A 23,496-nucleotide genomic window follows, 5' to 3' on the forward strand; every position below is an offset into this window, starting at 1 on the left:
ATAATCTTCATCTAGACGCATCACCTATAATGGATTCTCCAGGGCAATATGTTCCACAATCATCAGATGCGATGAGTACAAGAGCGATAAGTGATATGGTTCGAGCTCCTGCATTGGAGATGGTTACTATCATTGAATCTAAAGGTGTGTCTGATAAGGAAGTTGCAGAGGGGGATAAGGATGGTGAATGGACTCATGTGTTTTGTCGAAAGCGCTCTAATTCCTCTGTAAGTTCACCTAAATCGTCTACTTCATCTATGTTTCAAGTTTCCATTGATGATGTTCAACCGGAATTGGAGTATTGGTCTACGGTCGTAATCTGCTATGTTTTGGGGGGTAATCCGCCTTGGGAACTTGTTTCTGGTTTTGTGATTCGTTTGTGAGGAAAATAAAAATATGATAAGATCTCGTTTTTGCCTAACAGAGTGTTTCCAGTGCGGTTTCCCACCATGGAATGTAAGGAACTAGTTCTCAAGCAGGGTTTTCCTATGTTTGATAACAAACCACTTGTGGTTAAACCATGGACGGAAACTGCATCCCTAGCCAAGGAAAATTTAAAGCTGTTCCCATATGGATTCGTTTATGTGGTTTAGGCTTGAAATTTTGGGGGGAGAACTGTTTACCCAAGTTGGGCTCTTTGTTTGGGAAATTCATGCGTGTTAATTGTGCAACTCTGGATAAAACTAGGCTAGGATATGCAAGGTTAATGATTGAGGTGCACGTTGGCCAAGATCTTCCTGATAAAATTTACTTCAAGGATGAAAAAGGAGTGGAAGTTAGTGTTCTGGTGGAGTATGAGTGGCGGCCTGATATCTGTAACATATGCAAGGGTATTGGTCACATTTCAGGCAAATGCAGGAAAGCAGGTGTGAGTTCTGCTCATGGTGCTGCCCCTGCACCAGTCCCTGTTCCAGTCCCTGCTAGACCGGTGCAAGTATGGCGTCCTGTTGTGAGACCAAGGCCTGTAATTAATCAGAAGGGTAAGGCTCCTATGCAAGCTACTGTTGCCAATCCTGTAAGCCCTTCTCTGAAATTTGGTGTACCTACTTACCATGATTCCAGTGTGTTAGTGCCTGTTAGCCCTATCATTCAGGTGGTGAGACAGGAACATAACACTCCTGCATCTACTTCGAAAACTTATGCTGAATGTGTGAGTTCTGGTAATGGAAGTCCAGAAAAGAATGGGGGAACTATTGTGCCAATTATAAGTAATAATGGATAACATAGGATGTTGGAATGTAAGGGGCATGAATAATCCCAATAAGCAAGCTGAAATAAAATGGTTCTTGCATTTAAATAAAGTAGGACTTTTTGGATTAGTGGAGACTAAGGTTAAGGCTCAGGATTTCTTACTTATTTTAAATAACCTGGGGCAGAATTGGTATGGTATGAATAATAATATACATCACAATGGTGGGGGAGTCTGGCTTCTTTGGGCTTCTCAGGTGTTCCATGTTACTCATATAGCTTGCTCTGCACAACAAATCATTGTTGAAGTCACTAAGCTTGCTACTAGAGATGTTTTTTGGTTTACTGTAGTTTATGGACTTAATGATGAGGAAGATAGAAGGAGCCTATGGACTGAGCTTCAGCAGATTAAGGATATGACTGTTGTACCATGGTGTATATATGGGGACTTTAATGTTGTGTTGAATTTTAATGAAAGAAAAGGCAGGAGTGTTTTATAGAATGAAATTACAGATTTTAGACGTTGTGTGGATTACTCTGATATAATGGATATCCAAGCTCAGGGGGCGTTTTTCACTTGGAATAATAAACAAGACCCGACCACTAGGGTTTTTTCTCACATTAATAGATGTATGGTCACTGAGGATTGGATTCAGCAGTACCCTGACAGTTATGCATATTTTATGAATGAGGGTTTGTTTGATCATACGCCTGTTATTTGCTATCGAAGGAAGAGTTGTCAGACAAGAAAATCCTCATTCAGATACTTCAATATGCGGGGTTTGTATGAAGACTTCAAGAGTATTGTTAAAAGGGAATGGGATAACCCCATTGCTGGAATTTTAATGTTCCAGATTACCACTAAGTTAAGGAACCTGAAAAAACCTTTGAAGGAACTTAACAAGAACAAGTACTCTGAAATTGAAAAGGCAACTGATGTAGCTAGACAACAATTAGATGAATTATAAACTCAAATGCATAGGCAACCTGATGATCTTCTGATTATTCAAGCTGAGAAGGAGGCTGCCAAAACTTTCTACGGTCTTCAAAAGGCAATGTTTAGCTTTTATCAGCAGAAGGCAAAAACTGATTGGCTTAAAGAGGGAGATGAAAATACTGCTTTCTATCATAGGAAAATTAAAGCTAGATAAGTTCACAACAAACTGCTCTAGATCAAGGATATGCATGGTAATATTGAGACTGATCCTGAAGACATTGAGAAGGCTTTCCTGGAATTCTATCTGGACCTGTTGGGCACTAGCAAGGTTGTCAAGTGTGTTCATACTCCTACTGTAAGGACAGGTAACATGGTTTCTGATCAGCATACTATTGAGCTGCTTAGACCTGTGAGTATTGAGGAAGTCAAGCATTATTTTTTCTCTATCCCCTCTCCTAAGTCCCCTGGTCCTGATGGCTACTCCAGCCAATTTTTTAAGGACACATGGGAGATAGTGGGGTAGGATATCTTTGATGTTGTGAGTAATTTCTTTCATACTGGTAAACTACTTAAACAAATTAATACTACCAATATTACTCTCATCCCCAAAACTACAAACCCTGGTAGTGTTATGGACTTTCTACCCATCGCGTGTTGTAACACTATTTATAAATGTATTGCTAAACTTCTGTGCTCTAGATTGGGGAAGGGGCTTCCTGACATTATTAGTTGCAGTCAAGGAGGGTTTATCCAAGGAAAGAATATTGTAGAGAATGTCCTAATCTGTCAGGACATTGTGAGACTATACAATAGAAAATCTGCTTCTCCTCGCTGCCTCATTAAAATTGATCTCAGGAAGGCCTACGACACTGTAGAATGGGATTTTTTTTCTCAAATGCTTGCTGCTCTGAAATTCCCTAAGAAATTTATTGACCTTGTGATGGTGTGTGTGACTACACCGTCCTATTCCTTGTCCTTGAATGGCAATTCTTTTGGGTTTTTTAAGGGATGTAAAGGATTAAGGCAGGGAGACCCTCTATCTCCTATCCTTTTTACTCTGTGCATGGAGTATCTATCTGTATTTTACATGTTATTGGACAACAGAAGGACTTCAAATTTCATCCTTTATGTGGTTCACTTAGGCTTAATCACCTCCTTTTTGCTGATGACTTGTTAATGCTTTCTAGAGGTGATGAAACTTCTATTATGTGGCTCCTGAGAGCATTCTCAACCTTTTCAGTTTCTTCTGGGCTTTGTCTCAATAAGGACAAGTCTAATATATATTTCAATGGCAATAATCAAGGGCATAATGATAATATTTTGCAAGTATCAGGTTTTCAGAGAGGCAAGCTCCCTTTCAGGTACTTGGGAATCCCAATTTCCTCCAAGAAACTAACTAAGAATGAAGGGATGAAGCTCATTGACAAGATCACTACCCGAATAAGATCTTGGGGTGCTAAACATATATCTTATTCTGAGAGACTAGTGCTGGTAAATTCTATCCTTTCTGGTTAGCATTATTACTGGTGCTCTGTGTTCTTGATACCTAATGGGATCCTCAATAAAATTGACTCTATCTGTAAGAACTATCTTTTGGGGGGTAAGGATACCTATATGAAAACTCCTAATGAGAAGTGGGAGTCTTATTGCACTCCTAAGGATAAAGGTGGTTTGGGCATTAAAGCAACGAAGACTTGGAACAAAGTTTTGCTAGGGAAGTATGTATGGCGGCTAGCTAGTAAACAAGATCACCTATGGTTTAAATGGGTGAATCATGTTTATATGAAAGGAGGTGATTGGGCTAGCTATGAGCCACCTAGTGACTATAGCTGGTCTTGGAGAAAAATTGCCCACTTAATGAAAACTTTTGCACCTGCATACACCTCAGGGAAATGGTTGGGAGAGGATAAATAGTATACTGTTGTGGGAGGCCATGATTGGTTAAGAGCTCCACAGTCCAAAATCAGTTGGAGATACACCTGTTGGAATTCCATGAAAATTCCTAGGACCTCCTATATATTTTGGGCTGTAATGAAAGAAAGACTCCTGACAAAAGATCGACTGGTTAAGATGGGGTGTGGACTTGATACTACTTGCTTTTTGTGTGGTACTGACCCAGAATCTCATACACACCTTTTTTATGACTGTTGTTTTAGTGAGCAGTTTATTAGTTTGTCGCAGCAGCAACTGCAATTCTCATTCCCTGCTCCTGAACTATCCTACTGGTTTAGTAAACATCATGGGGTTTCAAGGATGCAGAAGAAGCTTATGTGCTTAGGTCAGGTAGCTGTTGTCTTTGCAATCTGGAAAGCCCGCAATAAGGCACGGGTTGATCAGGTTGTCATTCATTCGCTTGTGTTGGTGAAACAAGTTCTTAAGGAAGTTTTATCTCGGTTTTGGTCCAAGAATGCTGGTAAATTGACAAGGAAAGATTCAGAGTGGTTAGCAAAGATAGCATGCTAGACTTTGTTAGGTGCTCTGTATTTTTCTATTCTTTATTTTTGATACGATCCTGATACAATGAGGACATTTGTGATGTATATTGGTGTTTGATTTTAATATATACTTACCATTTACCAAAAAGCTATAACATTGAGCTATAATCTGAAGGTTATACTAGTTTATCTATAACCTTAGGCCTTCTCATAAACCACCACCAAGCCGGCACAAGGGTTTCCATTGGGAACCCTAGCCGCACGCCCCAAACACCCAAACGGAGCATAGGCAAGATACGTTGTGCAATTTAAACATTAGAACGCATACGTAAACACACAAACACAATTAAACATGATAATAAACAATCAAACACGTACCAAAACAAATCAATTATTAAATCATGTAAATTACATCATTTGGCATAAACACAATTAAAGGAAAACACCTAGTTACCTTATTACGCAAATAATCCTATAGATCGTCTTAAACAATATAAACGTCTTCTCCAGTTGCGGTCTCCACGCCTTTATTCGATCATCCACGTGCCAAAGATAACGAATATAATATATATATGTATATATATATATGTATATATATATGTATATATATATGTATATGTATATGTATATGTATATGTATATGTATACGTATATGTATATGTATACGTATATGTATACGTATATGTATATGTATACGTATATGTATATGTATACGTATATGTATATGTATATGTATATATATATATATAATCTATAAAACTATAAAAACTACGCGAAAAACATAAAACTTACGAAGAAGATAGATAGAACAAAGGACTAGGATCGATCTAGGCACGAAGCACGATGAAGAACGATGAAGAACGGAGCGAAAAGGTTTAAGGTTTTGTGAGAAATAAGAGAAAATAATTGCAAGGGTTTGGTTTCCCTTCTTATTTATAGAAATGCTCATGGGTTTATTCCAAGCTTAAGCCCAAAACTTACCCATCTACACCAAGAATCACGTGAGACCCAAGGAAATAACGGGTCTTCACCGTTTTCGAACCCAATGGGCTAAAAAAACAAAAGACGAATATTTTGCCGGAAAATAAAATATGAAAAATGGGAAAATAAAATTAAAGAATTATATTACGGAAATTAGGGATGTTACATTGTCTTCTAGAAATTAAATCTAATTCTAGGAAGACAGCCTCGCAAGCCACAAACACTTTGTTCTCATGACGGTTGTAGAAGTAATATCCACGAGATGGCTTCGGATAACCTACAAAGACTTATTTGTCAGACTTTGGTGCTATCTTATCAACAGACTTGTTCTTGACATAAGCTTCACAACCCCAAATTCTTAAGTATGACAAGTTTGGGACCTTTTGTTGGAGTATGTGTCCTCAACAATAGTGCGGTCACATGTTTAAATCTCATATTAAGAATACGTAAGGGATGATTCATTTGTATAGTCAACTGATCAACATTAATCAGTAATGATCACCTAACTAGAGTTAGACATTACTGTCGTTTGACGGTGATGATCAGTTGATCCCTTAAGGTCACACCTAAAGGATAATTCCCTTAATAGACAAATTGATTAATTGTATGATGATACAAGTTAATCAATTGCTTAAAATTGAACAATTCATTTGTGAGAGAGAATATTTATATCTTATTGTAATTGGATTAAATAAGATTTATTTTAGTAATTGAAATATTTTATTACTAAAATTGTTTATTGTTAATGAAACAATTGAGATAAGAATTAATGGTTAATTATAATTACAATATGTTGGGAATTACAATTATATGACCCATTTTATTTATGTGATCAAGGATCACTAGTCAATTTGTTATATATAATTTAATTAATTTATAAAAATCATATTTATTTGATAAATATGCATTAAATTAATTAATAACATGTAAAATTCTACATGTGACATATTGTGTTACAAGTGACAAATTGACAAAATAAAATGGTAGTCCATTATATGTAAATGGACCGAAATTATGGAGGGTGAAGGGTGTGAGTATGATATTATTTTATGAGATAAAGTGAGCATCATTATAGCTAGTGCATACTAGCGTACACACCTAAGATATTGAGAAGAGAAAAAGAAAAAGTGAGATGCCACATTTTGCCATTTTCCCCTTGACCCCCAACCGGTTTCTCTTCCTCCTTTTTACGAGAATTTGTTCTCTTATTCATCGTTACACAACTACATTCATCTACATGCATTTTCTCTCCTTCTCTCACAACTCTCTCTAAAATGGTTTAGAAACCTTATATATTGTTCATCATAAATTCTAAATACAATATTAGATTACTAGTGTAGTAATAAGAATATTATTAGAATCATTTCAAGGATACTACTATATTAAACTAAGTAATTAATATAATAGTTTAAGGGACTTGTCTTGGGTGCAATCAAAGGAGGATCTCTACATTGGGATTTCAGAAGATCATCCATTATATTTTAGCTCAAGAATAAATAAGGAAGGTGACCTTATTTATGCCCATAATTTTGAGCCATATAACAATGTAAGGGACATTGTTTTTCTTACTTAATCTCTAATTATATTATGCATGCACTAGATCTAATGAAATCAAATTATTATGTTAATTAGTTCACTATTAGAAGAGTCTAATAATAGGTATATAAACCTAACAATTGGTATCAGAGCATAGGATGTTGCATGCATAATCGGTTATTGTTTTTCCGAGTTAAAATGTTAACATATAAAACTAAACATTTGTGATTAATTAGATTAATTCACGAAATAATGATGGATGTTATATATTCTGGTCCTAAAATGTTTTAGGTCATTTTTATGATTTATGGTAATTTATTACTCATTTTAATGATTTTTGGTTATTTTATTATCTTTTTATGACTAAAATGGGAAATAAAATGGTAAAAATAGTTAAACTAAGTCTCTGACCTTGAAATTTTTATATGACCTCACATGCATATTTTACTTATGGTGTGTAAAATCTCGTATTAATTTGATAAATAATGCATGATTTATGATTTTATGAAATAAAAATGGATTAAATGGAGGTAAAATGGTTAAAAATAGTTAAACTTCGAAATGGGCCATGAGATTTTAATATGTTGTCACATGCACAATTTACACACTTTATGTAATTTTTTAAATGAAATGGTTTCATTTAGCATGATTTATGAATTTTTAGAGTAAAAATGGCATAAATAGTGACTATTTTTGCATAAATAGCTAAAACGAATTGCGTGGCATGAGAAAATTATTTTAGGTTGAATTCATATCCCACTTATCAGATCTAAAGTTGTAAAAATTGATTGGATTGATTTTTGTATGCTTTAGATGTTTTATTTGATAAAACCGATAAATCGCAACTATATTTTTCTCAAAATAAATTCGAAAATTTTAACCATGATTTTTGATATTATGAGTGTCATGGAAATATTCCAGAATTTTCAAAAAATTAAAATTAAAATTTTGAAATTATTGTTATTTAATTTGAATTTATTTCATAAATGTTATGATTTTAAGGTCAAAATGAGCATAAAATTATATCAAGTTGAATTATTGTCAAAAATTAAATGGTGACTAATTTTTGAGTCCTAAGAGTGTTAGGATAATTAACTTGACCTTAAATTTGATTTAAGTATTGATTTGTGATTTTAATAAGTTATTATCACGCATTTCCATAAAATCGGGTTCTATAATCGATATAAGTTAAATAGGGCGATTTGGCACATAATTTGGCATGATAGATACATATTATAATGATGCTTATTTCAATTGTTGAATGTCTTTTATTTATATAATTTTGAATTATGTAATTTTATCTTAGTATGACCTTAGTTTAAATCGATATTACCCGTAATGAAAGGGAATATTGATTCAGTTGTAATTTAATGTGATCTCGTATCACTTTTATTTTTACTAGTTTTTCATATTACAAATGTATAATAGGAATAGCCTTGTATTTTTATAAATATTTGTAATTATAGAGCATCTTCAAAGACGGTGCGATTCGGAAAGGGGTTCCGACAAAGACGGTGTCCTTGGGAGGAATACCACTTGAAGATTCAAGGGACCAAAGGAGTTGGTTTCCGAATATGTAATAGATTATTTGATTTTCTATTGTAGGAAGGCCATACTAGGAATTTATTATTATTGTTTTGCATTTATTTTAATATGTTGCATGCATTGCCAAATCGCCATAACAATACATGCATATCATATCGAGTCATCGATCGTGTTAATTATAATTTTCGTAGTTCACCGCTTTAGTTCACTTAAAACGTGATAGATAATAAATTGACAAGACCTCTTACTAAATGATAATTGAGAACTAGCCTTAACAAATAGTAGAAACCATGAGTCCCAATTTCATAAGGAAGTAGGCTCGGCTCACCGGGGTGCTAAACTTGTTATGTTGGGTAATAAAATGTTATTACATCGAAATTTGGATTGAGCTCAACGGAAGTATTCATGACTGTAGTCGCATGTGTTCCGGTGTAAAGATAAATATTAAAGTAATTTTATCGACCGAGAGTTCTAGAAGTAGAATCGATTAAAAAGTTAATCCAACGAATTATATTGATAAGGGATGAATCGGCTCACCGTGCCCAAGTTAATATGAATTTGGATGTCAGAATCATTTATGATAGTTGGGTAGAGGTCACTATATAAATGTTAAAACTTGTTTAAAGTATTTACAAGTATGCCTAAAAGGACAAATGTTAATATTTCCTTTACCTCCATGTTTGTAGTTTATATATCGCAATGGATCCTGCACATGCAACAACACCAATTACCATTGAGTCTTTCATAACTTATTTGACGAAATTTGCTCCAACAACAATCTCGATACTACTGGAGAGCTTCATTTTGGGATCGGTTCCGATGGAAACCTTAATTTCATTACTTCCTCCATACCTCCTACTATGACTAGATCTTTTGTGAATGTGTCTCGGGAAGACCATATCACTAAATCTATGGGATCCTTATCTTTGGAAGGAAGGGATGCCGAAACTAGTGGCAGTCCTAGCAAGCAAGTTCTGGCAACAAAAGGGAAATGGTTCAAAAGGAAGGGAAAGAAAGGTAGAAAATTCAACAATGGAAACAAGATGGCTAGTGGGATTACCAAAGGAGCCAAAGTTGATGATGAAAGCCATTATTGTCATGGCATGGGACATTGGATGAGGAATTGCACCATATATTTGGGAAATATTAGGGATGGACTTGTTATTCCACTAGGTAAAATTCCTTTTGAAATTTATGTTATTAATGTAAATTTCACTTCCACCACAACATGGGTATTAGATACCGGTTGCGGTTCTCACCTTTGTAACCATTTACATGGGCTAAGAAACGTGGAAAAGCTGAGCAAGGATGATGTTGATCTCCAACTTGGGAATGGAGCTAGGGTAGCGGCCACATCCAAGGGTACTTTTGTACTTGTTTTGGTAAATGGATTTGAGTTGTATTTGCATAATTGTTTTTATGTACCTTCTCTTTCTAAGAACATTATTTCAGTTGCTATGTTAGACATAGAGGGCTTTAATTTTGCCACTAAAAACAATTATTGTATTATTTCTAGGAATGATTTGGTCATAGGCCCAGGCTCTTCTATAAATGGCATTTATTTTCTAGAGACTTCAAATCCAAAGAATGACATCTATAACATACAAACCAAGAGACTCAAATCAAGTGATCCATATGAATCGTACATTTGGCATTGTCGATTAGGTCATATTAACGAGAATTGCATTAAAAGATTAGTTTCAACTAATGTTATTAAACCATTTGATTTTCAATCCCGTGGTATATGCGAATCTTGCTTCCTAGGCAAATGACTCGTAATCCTTTTAGTGGTAAAGGGACTCGAGCTTGTGAAATATTGGGCCTTATACATACTGATGTATGTAGACCAATGACTATCACCGCTAGGGAAATTATGACTACTTCATTACCTTCACCGATGATTTAAGTAGATATGGGTATATCTACTTAATGAAGTACAAGAGTGAAGCTTTTGAGAAATTTAAAGAATTTTAAAATGAAGTAGAAAACCAATTGAACAAGAAGATTAAAGCACTACGATCCGATCGTGGTGGAGAGTATCTTAGTAATGAATTTGATTCACACTTGAAAGATTGTGGCATTGTGTCACAACTTGATCCACCCGGTACACCACAACTTAATGGTGTTGCCGAGAGGAGAAATCGAATTCTACTAGATATGGTTCGATCTATGATGAGTCAAACCGAGTTACCCAACTCGTTTTGGGGATTTGCAATCTAAACTGCAATCAAATCATTGAACAATAGTCCAACAAAAGCAACCGAAAAGACTCCATATGAGATGTGGAAAGGAATGGTTCCTAATATATCCTATATGAATATTTAGGGATGTGATGCTTACGTCAGGGTAAAGACTGACAACAAGCTAGCCCCATGATCCAAAAAATGCATCTTTGTAGGTTACCCCAATACCTCCCGACGCTATTACTTCTACAAACCTCATGAAAACAAAGTGTTTGTGTCTAGTGAGGCTGTCTTCTTAGAAAGTGAGTTTATTTCTAAGAGACAGTGTGGGAGAAATTTTGAACTTGATGAAGTTCAAGAGCCAGAAACCGAAGTGGAGGCATGTGAAGATGTTCCTTCGTCATCTAATTCGGTTATCATTCCTCAACCGAGGAGGCCGGGTCGATTAACTCGCCATCCTAATAGATACGTTGGACTTATACAAGAGGATGGGAGTCATGATGTTTTACTTTCAGAAAGTGATGAGCCCGCCACTTACAAAGCTGCAATCTGTAGTCCCAATTCAGCTTTATGGCTTGAAGCCATGGAATCCAAAATGAGTTCTATGCATGAAAATCAAGTTTGGAACTTGGTGGATTTGCCTGAGGGAGCAAGACCTCTTCAATACAAATGGATCTTTAAAATAAAGAATGGCATAGAAGGACATGATGATGTCTACAAGGCTAGGCTAGTGGCAAAAGATTATACCCAAGTTCATGGTCTTCACTATGACGAAACCTTTGCCCCCGTAGCCATGCTGAGATCTATTCTGATATTGTTAGCGATCGCCGCATTTCATGATTATGAAATATGGCAAATGGATGTCAAGACCACCTTTCTAAATAGGTATTTAGAAGAGGAGGTTTATATGATGCAACCTGAAGGTTTTGCAAATCCTAAAAATCCCAACAAAGTCTGCAAGCTTAAGAGATCCATTTATGGTCTTAAGCAAACATCAAGAAGTTGGAACCATCGATTTAATCATGTTATAAAAGGAAATGGTTTTACTCGAAGTCTTGAGGAACCATGTTTATACATGAAGTTCAGTGGGAGCAATGTTGTGTTCCTAATATTGTATGTGGATGACATACTACTTATTGGAAATGACATTCCAATGTTATCCTCCGTCAAGGAGTGGTTGGGAAATCATTTCCAAATGAAGGATTTGGGAGAAGTACAATGCATATTAGGTAAGCGGAACTATAGAGATAGACCCAAAAAGATATTGGCATTAAGTCAAGAATCTTATATTGACAAGGCTCTTCGATGCTTCACAATGGATCAGTCTAAGAGAGGCTTAATTCCTATGGGGAGTGGGATAATTTTGAGCAAGTCTCAATCTCCCTCCGAACCCGAAGATGTTGAATGCATGAAGTTGATTCCCTATGCTTCCGCTGTTGGATCAATCATGTATGCCATGATATGCACTCGTCCAGATGTCTCATATGCTTTAAGCATGACTATTAGATATCAAGATAATCCAGGTGAGAGTCACTGGATAGCAGTTAAGAATATCCTCAAGCACTTGCGAAGGACTAAGGATTCTATCTTAGTGTTTGGAGGTGACTCCGAGCTATGTTTTAAGGGTTACACAGACTCGAGTTTTTAAACAGATAGAGATGATATGAAATCCCAGGCTGGATTTATATACATGCTCAATTGTGGTGCCGTAAGCTGGAGAAGCTTCAAGGAAGCTGTGATTGCGGATTCTACTATGGAGGCTGAGTACGTTGCAGCGTCAGAAGCTGCCAAGGAAACCGTGTGGATTAGGCAATTTTTATAGGGGCTAAGGGTAGTACCCATTTCCAAAGATCCTATCACGATCTTCTGTGACAATAGTGGGGCAATCTTTCAAGCTAAAGAGCCCAAGTCTAGCAACAAGTCTAGACACGTACATAGAAAATTTCATGTAATTAGGGATTTCATTGAAAGAAAGGAAATACCGATTTGTAAGGTTGGGACGGATGACAACATAGCTGATCCTTTAACCAAACCTTTATCGCAGGCTAAGCATGACCAACATGTTATTTCCATGGGTCTAAAACGCATACCAAGTTTGTAATAGATTATAATATATGAAATGAAAAACAATATTGAACCACATTAAAGTGAACTGGATTGACATAGTATTCGTCCCAAGTTACTTAAAGGAGGTGATGTCTCGAAGTGACTAGAGTGTGATGCGATTGATGACAAGTTCAAGTGCCATAGAGTCATATGGGATGACTAGTCAATCACATAGGCAGACTGTGTGGGACACTCTGTCGGGCAGTGACCGCTTATAAAGTTCTGGTAATTCATAAAGCCTGGTCGTGGCAAGAGCTGCTATAATATTCTTATGAGTCAATTCTTTTGACTAGAGACTATTCGCCCAAGTTGGCACAAATTTCTGATTGGCTTTGATTTATGCTCTCTACGACGTCAGAATCGAGGTCAAATGGGTATATTTTGGGTTATGATGAGCTGTGGCTGAACAAAGGGAATAGTGCGATAGGAATTTTCCACCCCCTTGTCAGGGTTGTTTGAAATCTCTAGGCCACTCGAGGAGTAGTGAACTGAAAATGCGTGGCCTCGCTCGGAAGCTATCTGCGGTAGATAATTCCGTTCAGAGAGTAACTCTCCAGATCGAGGAAACCACTCAAGATATGATCAAATGCAAGTACGACCTGCGAGACACATAGCATTCAGTGAGAGATTGTAATAGGACAAGAGAATTGGTGACGCACACTTGTCTCGGATAAGTGGGAGATTGTTGGAGTATGTGTCCTCAACAATAGTGCGATCACATGTTTAAATCTCATATAAAGAATACATAAGGGATGATTCATTTATATAGTCAACTGATCAACATAAATCTGTAATGATCAGCTAACTAGAGTTAGACATTACTGTCGTTTGACGGTGGTGATCAGTTGATCCCTTAAGGTCACACATAAAGGACAATTCTCTTAATAGACAAATTGATTAGTTGTATGACGATACAAGTTAATCAATTCGTTAAAATTGAACAGTTCATTTGTGAGAGAGAATATTTATATCTTATTGTAATTGGATTAAATAAGATTTATTTTAGTAATTGGAATATTTTATTACTAAAATTGTTTATTGTTTATGAAATAATTGAGATAAGAATGAATGGTTAATTATAATTACAATATGTTGTGAATTATAATTATATGACCCATTTTATTTCTATGTTATCAAGGATCACTAGTCAATTTGTTATATGTAAGTTAATTAATTTATAAAAATGATATTTATTTGATAAATATGCATTAAATTAATTAATAACATGTAAGATACTACATGTGACATATTGTGTGACAAGTGACAAATTGGCAAAATAAAATGGTAGTCCATTTTATGTAAATGGACCGAAATTATGGAGGGTGAAGGGTGTGAGTATGATATTATTTTATGAGATAAAGTGAGCATCATCATAGCTAGTGCATACTAGCTTACACACCTAAGATATTGAGAAGAGGAAAAGAAAAAGTGAGATGCCACATTTTGGCATTTTTCCCTTGACCCCCAATCGGTTTCCCTTCCTCCTTTTTAAGAGAATTTGTTCTCTTATTCACCCTTACACAACTACATTCATCTACATGCATTTTCTCTCCTTCTCTCACAACTCTCTCTAAAATGGTTTAGAAACCTTATATATTGTTCATCATAAATTCTAAATATTATATTACATTACTAGTGTAGTAATAATAATATTATTAGAATCATTTTAAGGATACTACTATATTAATCTAGTTAATTAATATAATAGTTTAAGGGACTTGTTTTGGGTGCAATCAAAGGAGGATCTCTACATTGGGATTTTGGAAGATCATCCATTATATTTTAGCTCAAGAACAAATAAGGAAGGTGACCATATTTGTGCCCATAATTTCAAGCCATATAACAATGTAACGGACATTGTTTTTCTTATTTAATCTCTTATTTTGTTAAGCATGAACTAGATGTAATAAACTTAAATTAATATGTTAATTAGTTCACTATTAGAAGAGTCTAATAATAGGTATATAAACCTAACACCTTTCACTTCCATATCTCATATGGAGTCTTTTCAGCGGCTTTAGTTGGGCTTTGGTTTAATGATGGAATAGCCGCTTGGATTGCAAATCCCCAAAATGAATTTGGTAAATCCGTTTGACTCATCATGGATCGAACCATATCTAGTAAGGTTCGTTTCCTCCTTTCGGCCACACCATTGAGTGGTGGTGTGCCAGGTGGAGTAAGTTGCGACACAATGCCACAATCTTTCAAGTGAGAATCAAATTCATTACTTAGATATTCACCACCATCATCGGATCGCAATACTTTAATCTTTTTGATAAATTGGTTCTCTACTTCACTTTGGAATTCCTTGAATTTCTCAAAAGCTTCACTCTTGCACTTCATTCAGTAGACATACCCATATATACTTAAGTCGTCGGTGAAAGTGATTAAGTAGTCATAATTTCCTCTAGCAGTGATACTCATTGGACCACATACATCGGTATGTATTAGTCCCAATATGTCACTTGCTCGTGTCCTTTTACCACTAAAGGGAGCACGAATCATTTTGCCAAGGAGACAAGATTGGCATACCCCATATGATTCATAATCAAATGGTTTGATTATTCAAGTCGATACTAGTCTTTTGATGCGCTTCTCATTTATGTGATCTAATCGACAATGCCAAATATAAGATTCATTTGGATCACTTGATTTGAGTCGTTTTGATTCTATGTTGTAGATATTATTGGTTGACTTGGAAGTGTCTAAAACATAAATACCATTAATAGATGTGGCTTGGCCCACGGCCAAGTCATTCTTAGACAAAATACAACAATTGTTCTTATTGGTAAAAGAAAATCCCTCCATGTCTAATACGGAGACGGAAATTATGTTCTTAGACAAAGAGGGTACATAATAACAATTATGAAGGTACAACTCAATATCACTAGCTAAAGCAAGTACATAGGTTCCTTTCGACATGGCGACTACCTTAGCTCTATTTCCTAACCGGAGGTCCACGTCACCCTTGCTTAGTGCTTCCACATTTCTTAGCCCATGTACATGATTACAAAGGTGAGAACCACAACCGGTATCCAATACCCATGTTGAGGTGGATGATAATTAATACCAATAACATAAATCTCGGAACAAATATTACCAACTGGAGTAACAAGTCCAGCTTTAATATCTCCAAAATACTTGGGGTAATTTCGCTTCCAATGTCTCATGACATTACAATAATGACATTTATCGTCGGATTAGGCACCCTTCTTGGTTTTGGTTGTGGTAGTCCTACAATTCACTTCTATTCCATTATTGGGTTTGGGTTTTTTACCCTTCTTTGCCTTTCTTTTAAACTTACCATTACTCATTTTAGTTGCAAGGACATTCTTGCTAGAACTCCCACTCAATTTCTTATTTCTCCTTGCTTCTATACATAAGGATGCCATGGATTTAGCGAGATTATCTTCATAAGATTCTCTCACCAAAGTGGTGGGCATGATAATGGGAGTGGGAGGTGTGGAAGTGGTAAGGTAGTAAAGATTCCCATCCTCACCAATGCCAAAGTGTAGTTCCCTAGTCGTATCATTGTCATATATGGAGCATTTTTCATTGAATGATTTGAGCCATGAATCAATGGTGATTGGTGTACAAAATGGAGCTGAAGGAAATAATTTACATTTATCGTCTTAGATTTGTAAAACATTTCAACAAGTTTAGCATTTATATAATGACCTCTACCCAATTATATAAACGATTCCGAGACCCAAATTCATATTAACTCGGTTGTGAGCCAACGAGCCCTCTACACCCTTACTAGTATAATTTGGTAGGATAACTTATTTAACTGATTCTACACTCAGAACTCTCGGTCGATGAAATTATATTAAGTTCATCTTTAGCCCGGACCTATTGAGACAACGGTCCCTAATACTTCCGTTGAGATCAACCAAATTTCGAAATGTAATAACTTTTTATTACCCCATTTACCTAACGTAAAAAGAAAGCACCCCGGTAAAGTAAAATACCGTATTATACCCCTAATGAAATTGGGATTTATGAGTTCCTACTATTTGGTAAGGCTAAGTCTCAATTTTATAAAATGTGAGAGGTCTTATCAATTTATTATCTATCTCTTTTAAGTGAATTAAATTAGTGATCTATCGATAATTATAATTGACAAGGTTGATGATTCGATATAAAAATGCATGAGATGTTATGGCGATTTGGCATGCATGCAAACATATAAAATAGAACATGTAAAGAAAAGCAGTTTCCTAGTATGGCCTTCCTAAAAAATTGAAAAACTAATTATCTATTAAAAATTCTAAAACCAACTCCTTTGGTCCCTTGAACTTCATATGACATGCCTCTCAAGGATAACACCGTCTTGATCGGAGCGCCTTTCCGAATGGCACCGTCTTTAGGAATCATCGGGATTATAAAATAATAATAAAATACATAGCTATTTCTATTATACATTTGTAATGAAATTTAAATCTATTAAATTACAAAACGGTGATGCGAGATCACATAAAATTACAATCAAATCGATATTCCCTTACATTACGGGTAATACCGATTAAAAACTAAGGCCATACTAAGGCAAATTACAACATTCAAAAATTACATAAATTTAAATGACATTCATCCCTAAAATATGCAACAAAATATATGTATTCAAACATGCAAAATGAATGTGCCAAATCGCCTTACTAGATTATATCGTATATACCTCGGTTCTTACAGAAATATGTGATATTGAACTTATTAAAAATCACTAATTAATAATTAAATCAAATTTAAGCCCAAAGTTAATTATCCTAATTGTTTTAGGACTCAAAAATTAGTCTTCACTCAAAATTTGACAATAATGCAACTTGGTTATACATTGTTGCTCATATTTAACCCTATTTATCATAACATTTATGAAATAATTCCAAATTTAATTACAATAATCTAAAAATTGGAATTTAAATTTTGAACATTCTGGAACATTTCCATGAACTTCATAATATCAAAAATCTGGGCTAAAATTTTGAATTTATTTAGAGAAAAATATAGTTGCGATTTATCAATTTTATCAAATAAAATACCTAAATCATACAAAAACTAATCTAATCAATTTTCCAACTTTACATATGATATTTAGGACATAAATTCAACCTAAAATAATTTTTTCATACCATATAAATTAATTTAGCTATTGTTTCTTATATAACCTCGATTTAATCCAATTTTAACCATTAAAATCATAAAACATGCAAAATTAATCAAATTAATCTCAAATTTTATATACAATAAGTAAAATATTCATATGAGATCATATTACAATTTCATGTTCAGGTTCGAAGTTTAACTATCTTTAGTTAATAAACCACCATTTTACTCATTAAAATGTTATTATTATTGTAAAAATCATAAAAATGAGCAATAAACATCCATAAACCATCTAAAATGACCTAAAATATTTTAGGACCAGAATGTATATATGCATCAATAATTTCGTGCATATCATATATTACACATATTTATCGGTTTTTATTTTAATCATCTTAATAACGCGTAAAAAAACCATAAAACGATTTGCATGTAACAACCAAGTCTCTGATACCACTTGTTAGGTTCTTTATCCCTCTTATTAGACTCTTCTAATAAAGATCTAAGTTACTTGTTAAATTAGATGATAAGAAGCTAGTTGCATGCAAACAAAAATAACAAGAAATAAAGAGAGAAAACAATGTTTCTTACATTGTGAAGGACGGATTAAGGGGCACAAGGTAGGGTACCTACCTAATCTTGTTCTTGAGCTTAACAAGATCGATAATCCTCCAAGTTTCAAATTAGAAACTCTCCTTTTGATTTCACCCAAGATTTCACCCAAATATTTCTAGTTATATTAACTAGATATTACAAGAAAATAAACCCTTAAATATTAGATGTATTACTACTTTAGTATTCAAAGAAAATAATATTGCAGTGAGAGTTTTTGAGAGAGATTGCATGTGAATTATTCATAAGGAAAAATGAGCAACAAATGGTCTTATTAAGACCCCCAAAATTCGGCACCCCCTCTCACATAGTAGGTGGATTCTTTTCCTTATTTTAATCCATGTAAAAATAGGTAATGACTATATTAGAGTAGGTTTTTTTCACAAGCATGCAAGTAGTATGATGATTACATGCAAGTGGATGACTAAAGAAAAGACAAAAATAAAATGTTGTCCAACATGTGCAATATGGTCCATTTTTGATTTTGTAATATTTGTCACACAAATGTAAAATCATATACTTTTTTATCTTATATAAATAAGTGTTAGTCTGATCATATAACAATTATATAATATACACTAGTATTTAATATACACTTAACTCTTAAGTGATAATTATGTTATTATATTAATATATAATGGGTCCTATAATGTCCAATTAAATTAATTTACAACCCTTTGTAAATATAATCAACAAATAACCTCTACCTCTAAAAATACAAAAGCTCGATTAGTTTATCGAATTAACGTTTAATTATTTAATTAAATCTTATTTAATCATATTAGAATAAGATATAAAATTTTATTAGTCAATCATCGTATAATTGAATAATAAACTTGTGTTGACTCGAGTTCTAAACTCGACTTCAACAAACTCACACAACTAAATATATATATCAAATATACATATATAAGGGACTGATCAACCTGTATCAAATACATTTGATCAGTTAATAAATGTGATCGCGCTACTGTTGAGGACACATACTCCAACACCATATTCCATAATGTCGAAGCCATGTTCACCCTGACCTAGATACAGAGTCTTCAAAAAACATTGCTCCCCGGAACGGGACAAGCCCATTTAATTCTCTCCAATCAACATTTTCACAAACTATACCTCTTCGATTCATGATCAAGAGGGAATTCTCTGCAATCAATTTTCGAGTCACCAAACGGAATTTACTATCGTTACCCTCAACTCCAGATTTTTTTCCTGTCAAACAAACCTTATATTACCAAGCTCCACATTCCATAATGTAGAAGCCATTTTCACCATGACCCAGATACGGAGTTCTCGAATGCTTTGCTACCGAGAACGGGACATACCCCATCTACCCTTAGAGTCCACTTTTTAGTGTGCTCACATGATAAGGAACATTTTCACAAATTAGACCTCTTCGATTCATGGTAAAGGAGGAATTCTCTCAAATCAATTTTCAAGTCACCAAACAACATTTACCGTCGTGACCGTCACACTTCTAGGTCCTAACTGTTAGCTTAGGCACACACGCTCAGAACTACGATCTGGTTTTATTTCACTTCACGTGAATACGTAGGCAGTCCTTCAAGGACACAACCATACATCTCAAAATCAATTATCAACACACATGCAAGAACTACGATCTGATTTGATTTTGCAAACACGCGAATATGTAGGCAGTCCCCCCAACAAGGACACAACCGCACACCCCTTTCACAACATTTCCATTTTTCAACCCTCAAAAACCACACTCGGAATTACGATCTGGTTTGATTTCACTTCACGTGAATACGTAGGCAGTCCCCCAACAAGTACATAACCGCATAGCCCTTTCAATCTTAACCATCATGATCAATAATCAAAAAGCAACTCACCCAGCTGCAAAAATTAATCATATACCTTTTTACTGGGGGCTTGTTCCTTAAGATATCGCTCATTCATCCTTTTGCCAAATTCCCATCTTCTCACTCAGAGAGCTTCTCTTTCGAAACGCCACCCGTCCTTTATCCTCAAACATATTTTGAGTCTCGACTACAGTCCAAAATAAAACTGCCCATAGTCTAGTGCTCGGTTCTTACGATGACAAGGTCTTGGTTCCACTCTCCGAATCCTCAAAACTCGAGAAAGGATCTCAAAACAAGCAAACAGAGGCAAAGATGTCTGGAGAATATAGTCAATTCGTGTTCCACAGCCGAGCGGACCTTCTACTCCAAGGATCTGATGCGCCTTATCACCCTTTCTTGGCAAAGGAGTTTCACACACATAAGTAAAGTCAGTCAAAGTCACCCCTGTGTCGTAAGGGTATTGGGTTTGCATCACATTCACGACTGCCTATTTGTCAGTCTGTCTGTGTGAGTCAATGTCACAACGGTTACGTGTCTCTATTCTATCAAATCACGGATCTACAAGCAACAAGACACAATTTTAAGCTTCATAGCTTCAAAACTCCTATCTCCCCTAACGTGAGATGTTACATGCTAGTTGCTTATGTGCTAATTGCTTACGTGCTTACGTGCTTATATGCTTCCATGCCTACATGACTGTCTATACGACTGCGGATTTAGGTGGTCACTAACCATGCAGATAATCTTGAGAAGAAAAACGTACGACAACTGAGTACTAGGTTCTTCCCAACAAACGTCGACCCGTCAAGTCTAAGGGCTCGATTACATGGATTACGCTAACTCCCAACGAGTGGCACCTCATATCCTGAGCGAGTCCTGAGAAGTTTCTAACTCCCCAGCGAGTGCCGATTTTCAAATGGAAGTCACACAACTCTTTCAAAGATCCTCACAACATCATTCATGATCCCGATGCAACACTCTCCCTAAATGGTTTTCCAGAGAGCCTTACTTATATGATTTATCCCCACGGAGTTCATTTAGGACCTCCATTAAGTTGGAGTTCTTTGCTCTCTAGCCGAACCTATCAACGTCAACCTAGTTGGAAGTCATCACCAGACAATATCTTGAAATAAGCCTGATGTTTCAGGCTATTTCTCATAGTCGATCATTCAACCATCGATGGATTGCGAGCCACAAAACACACCTTCAACATTGCTGGTGAGCCTCAAAACGCACATTCAACATGGCCGGCGAGCAAATGATCACTACGCCAAATAATCGGTGCAACGGTTAGATAAGGTGATATACCGTTGTAATACAAAATACGGAACCGTTATTACATCGACCGTTGTTATTTCGTGACCATGGTTGTTTAAAAGGCGGAACCGTTATGAAATGTAAATAACGGGTTCAGATAACCGTAATACAATATTAAGAACGGTTCAAAAACCGTTGTCTATAATATTGAAACCGTGGTAGTATTAGTCGAATGCTCTACTTGAAACCTATGACAACGGTTTTGATCGAAACACAACCGTTGTAAAATAGTAAATATGACAACGGTTTATGCTTATTAAACCGTTTTAAATGTCCTGAATTCGACAACGGTTTGTGATTTTTAAACCGTTATATTATGGATGAAAATGTCAACGGGTTTCTATTTAAATGCGACCGTTTTCAATAGATTTATTGACCACGGTTTTATTTTTAACCGTGATCGAATTTATAAATATTTTTTTAAAAAAATTGTTTCAGCAGGTTCCAGCAGCTGCGAAATGCTAATTTTTGCAGTAGCAGGTTCCGCTAAAATGCTACTGCAAAATAGCATTTCAGTAGCTGCGCATTGCAAAATTTCAATCCTCTAACATCAGAATATTACACAGATTGATCTATTCAACCCAGCATCAAAATATTATAAACAGGGTGACCAAACTAAAAATCCAGCATCAAAATATTCAACCCAGCACCAAAATATTCAACCTAGCATCAAAATATTATAAACAGAATATATACACACATTCATAATGAGCGAACTATTGACACTCGGGTAATGAAAGAAAATAAGTGGCCCACTTATTTCTCATGTCTTCGAGGCCTTCCTTCGAATAGGTTGGGTCTTTGTTGTTGATTGTAGGTGGGAACTACAAATCAAAATATACTTAATCAAAATAGACAGAATAAGTGAAATATTATACAGAATTAAACCCAAGTTACATTTGAAATAGTTATTAAAACACACTAACCGATGAGGGTATGTCGATATACTTTCGGGTGATAATCTCCCACATGGACTGACAACAGAAAAAGGCGCTTTCGTTGCTGCCTGGTTGTTGTACAAGAGACTATTATATAAATCACATAGAAATAAGCTAAATTAGATCAACCTTTGGCATAAACATAAATTAAATGATAGGAGTAATTATTAAGAATACACTTACATCTATCGTGACAAAAGTTGGACTTGATGCTCCAATTGTTTGAAACACACTAATTCATAAATATACACAGGAAATTATAATTAGCATTTGGCTCAGTAATACTGATGGGACACTAAAATGATCCTAGTCATCGAAGGTCATACAATAACAATTGACATTATAATGTAAGGTTGTAAACTTACTCAGTCATCATCTTTACAAATCTCCCAGAGTCAATCCAGTACACTATGCCTTTTCGCACACTGATTTCCGTTAGCAGCCAATGCTTGCTATGAAATATTGAAAATTGAACTGTTAGTTCATATACATTGCATGCATGTAAGCGTGTTAATAAATAAATAGAATCGTTATTCATTATAATAAACTACTATACATATCGATTCTTATTGTATGGGGCAAACCATAGGCTTTTGGGCGTCAACAACCGTTCAGTAATTGTCTCGTTGTACTCTTTGTATGTGTATCCAAAGGACTTATGAGAGAACAATTCAGGTGACACGAATCCGTAGTCATGAGAAACATAGTTCCTCTCAGCCATATGTGTACACAGGTACCTATTACGTCAAATGGAACGAAGAATGATATTTTCATTGATGATTTAAATAA

At 35.2% G+C, this 23,496-nt stretch overlaps 2 protein-coding genes across 2 annotated transcripts; both read left to right on the forward strand.

Moving 5' to 3' along the window:
- Positions 1-520: 520 nt before the first annotated feature.
- LOC141633001 (uncharacterized) lies at positions 521-1,688 on the forward strand. The gene is made up of 2 exons (XM_074445498.1): positions 521-1,208; positions 1,321-1,688. The coding sequence occupies exons 1-2, from the start codon at positions 521-523 to the stop codon at positions 1,686-1,688; spliced, it is 1,056 nt and encodes a 351-aa protein (XP_074301599.1).
- A 45-nt stretch (positions 1,689-1,733) lies between these two features.
- LOC141633002 (uncharacterized) lies at positions 1,734-2,156 on the forward strand. The gene has a single exon (XM_074445499.1). It carries the CDS (start codon positions 1,734-1,736, stop codon positions 2,154-2,156), a length of 423 nt encoding a protein of 140 aa, XP_074301600.1.
- The last annotated feature ends 21,340 nt before the right edge of the window (positions 2,157-23,496 follow it).

This window comes from Silene latifolia, chromosome Y, assembly GCF_048544455.1.
Source record: "Silene latifolia isolate original U9 population chromosome Y, ASM4854445v1, whole genome shotgun sequence".
In the NCBI taxonomy this organism is placed as follows: Eukaryota; Viridiplantae; Streptophyta; class Magnoliopsida; order Caryophyllales; family Caryophyllaceae; genus Silene; species Silene latifolia.

Excerpts from the sequence above, each read along its gene's own strand:
- LOC141633001 (XM_074445498.1), top strand. The coding sequence starts at position 521 with ATGGACGGAAACTGCATCCCTAGCCAAGGAAAATTTAAAGCTGTTCCC. Across the intron at positions 1,209-1,320 it reads AACTATTGTGCCAATTATAA|TGGAGACTAAGGTTAAGGCT; the intron begins GTAATAATGGAT and ends TTTTTGGATTAG.
- LOC141633002 (XM_074445499.1), top strand. The coding sequence starts at position 1,734 with ATGGATATCCAAGCTCAGGGGGCGTTTTTCACTTGGAATAATAAACAA.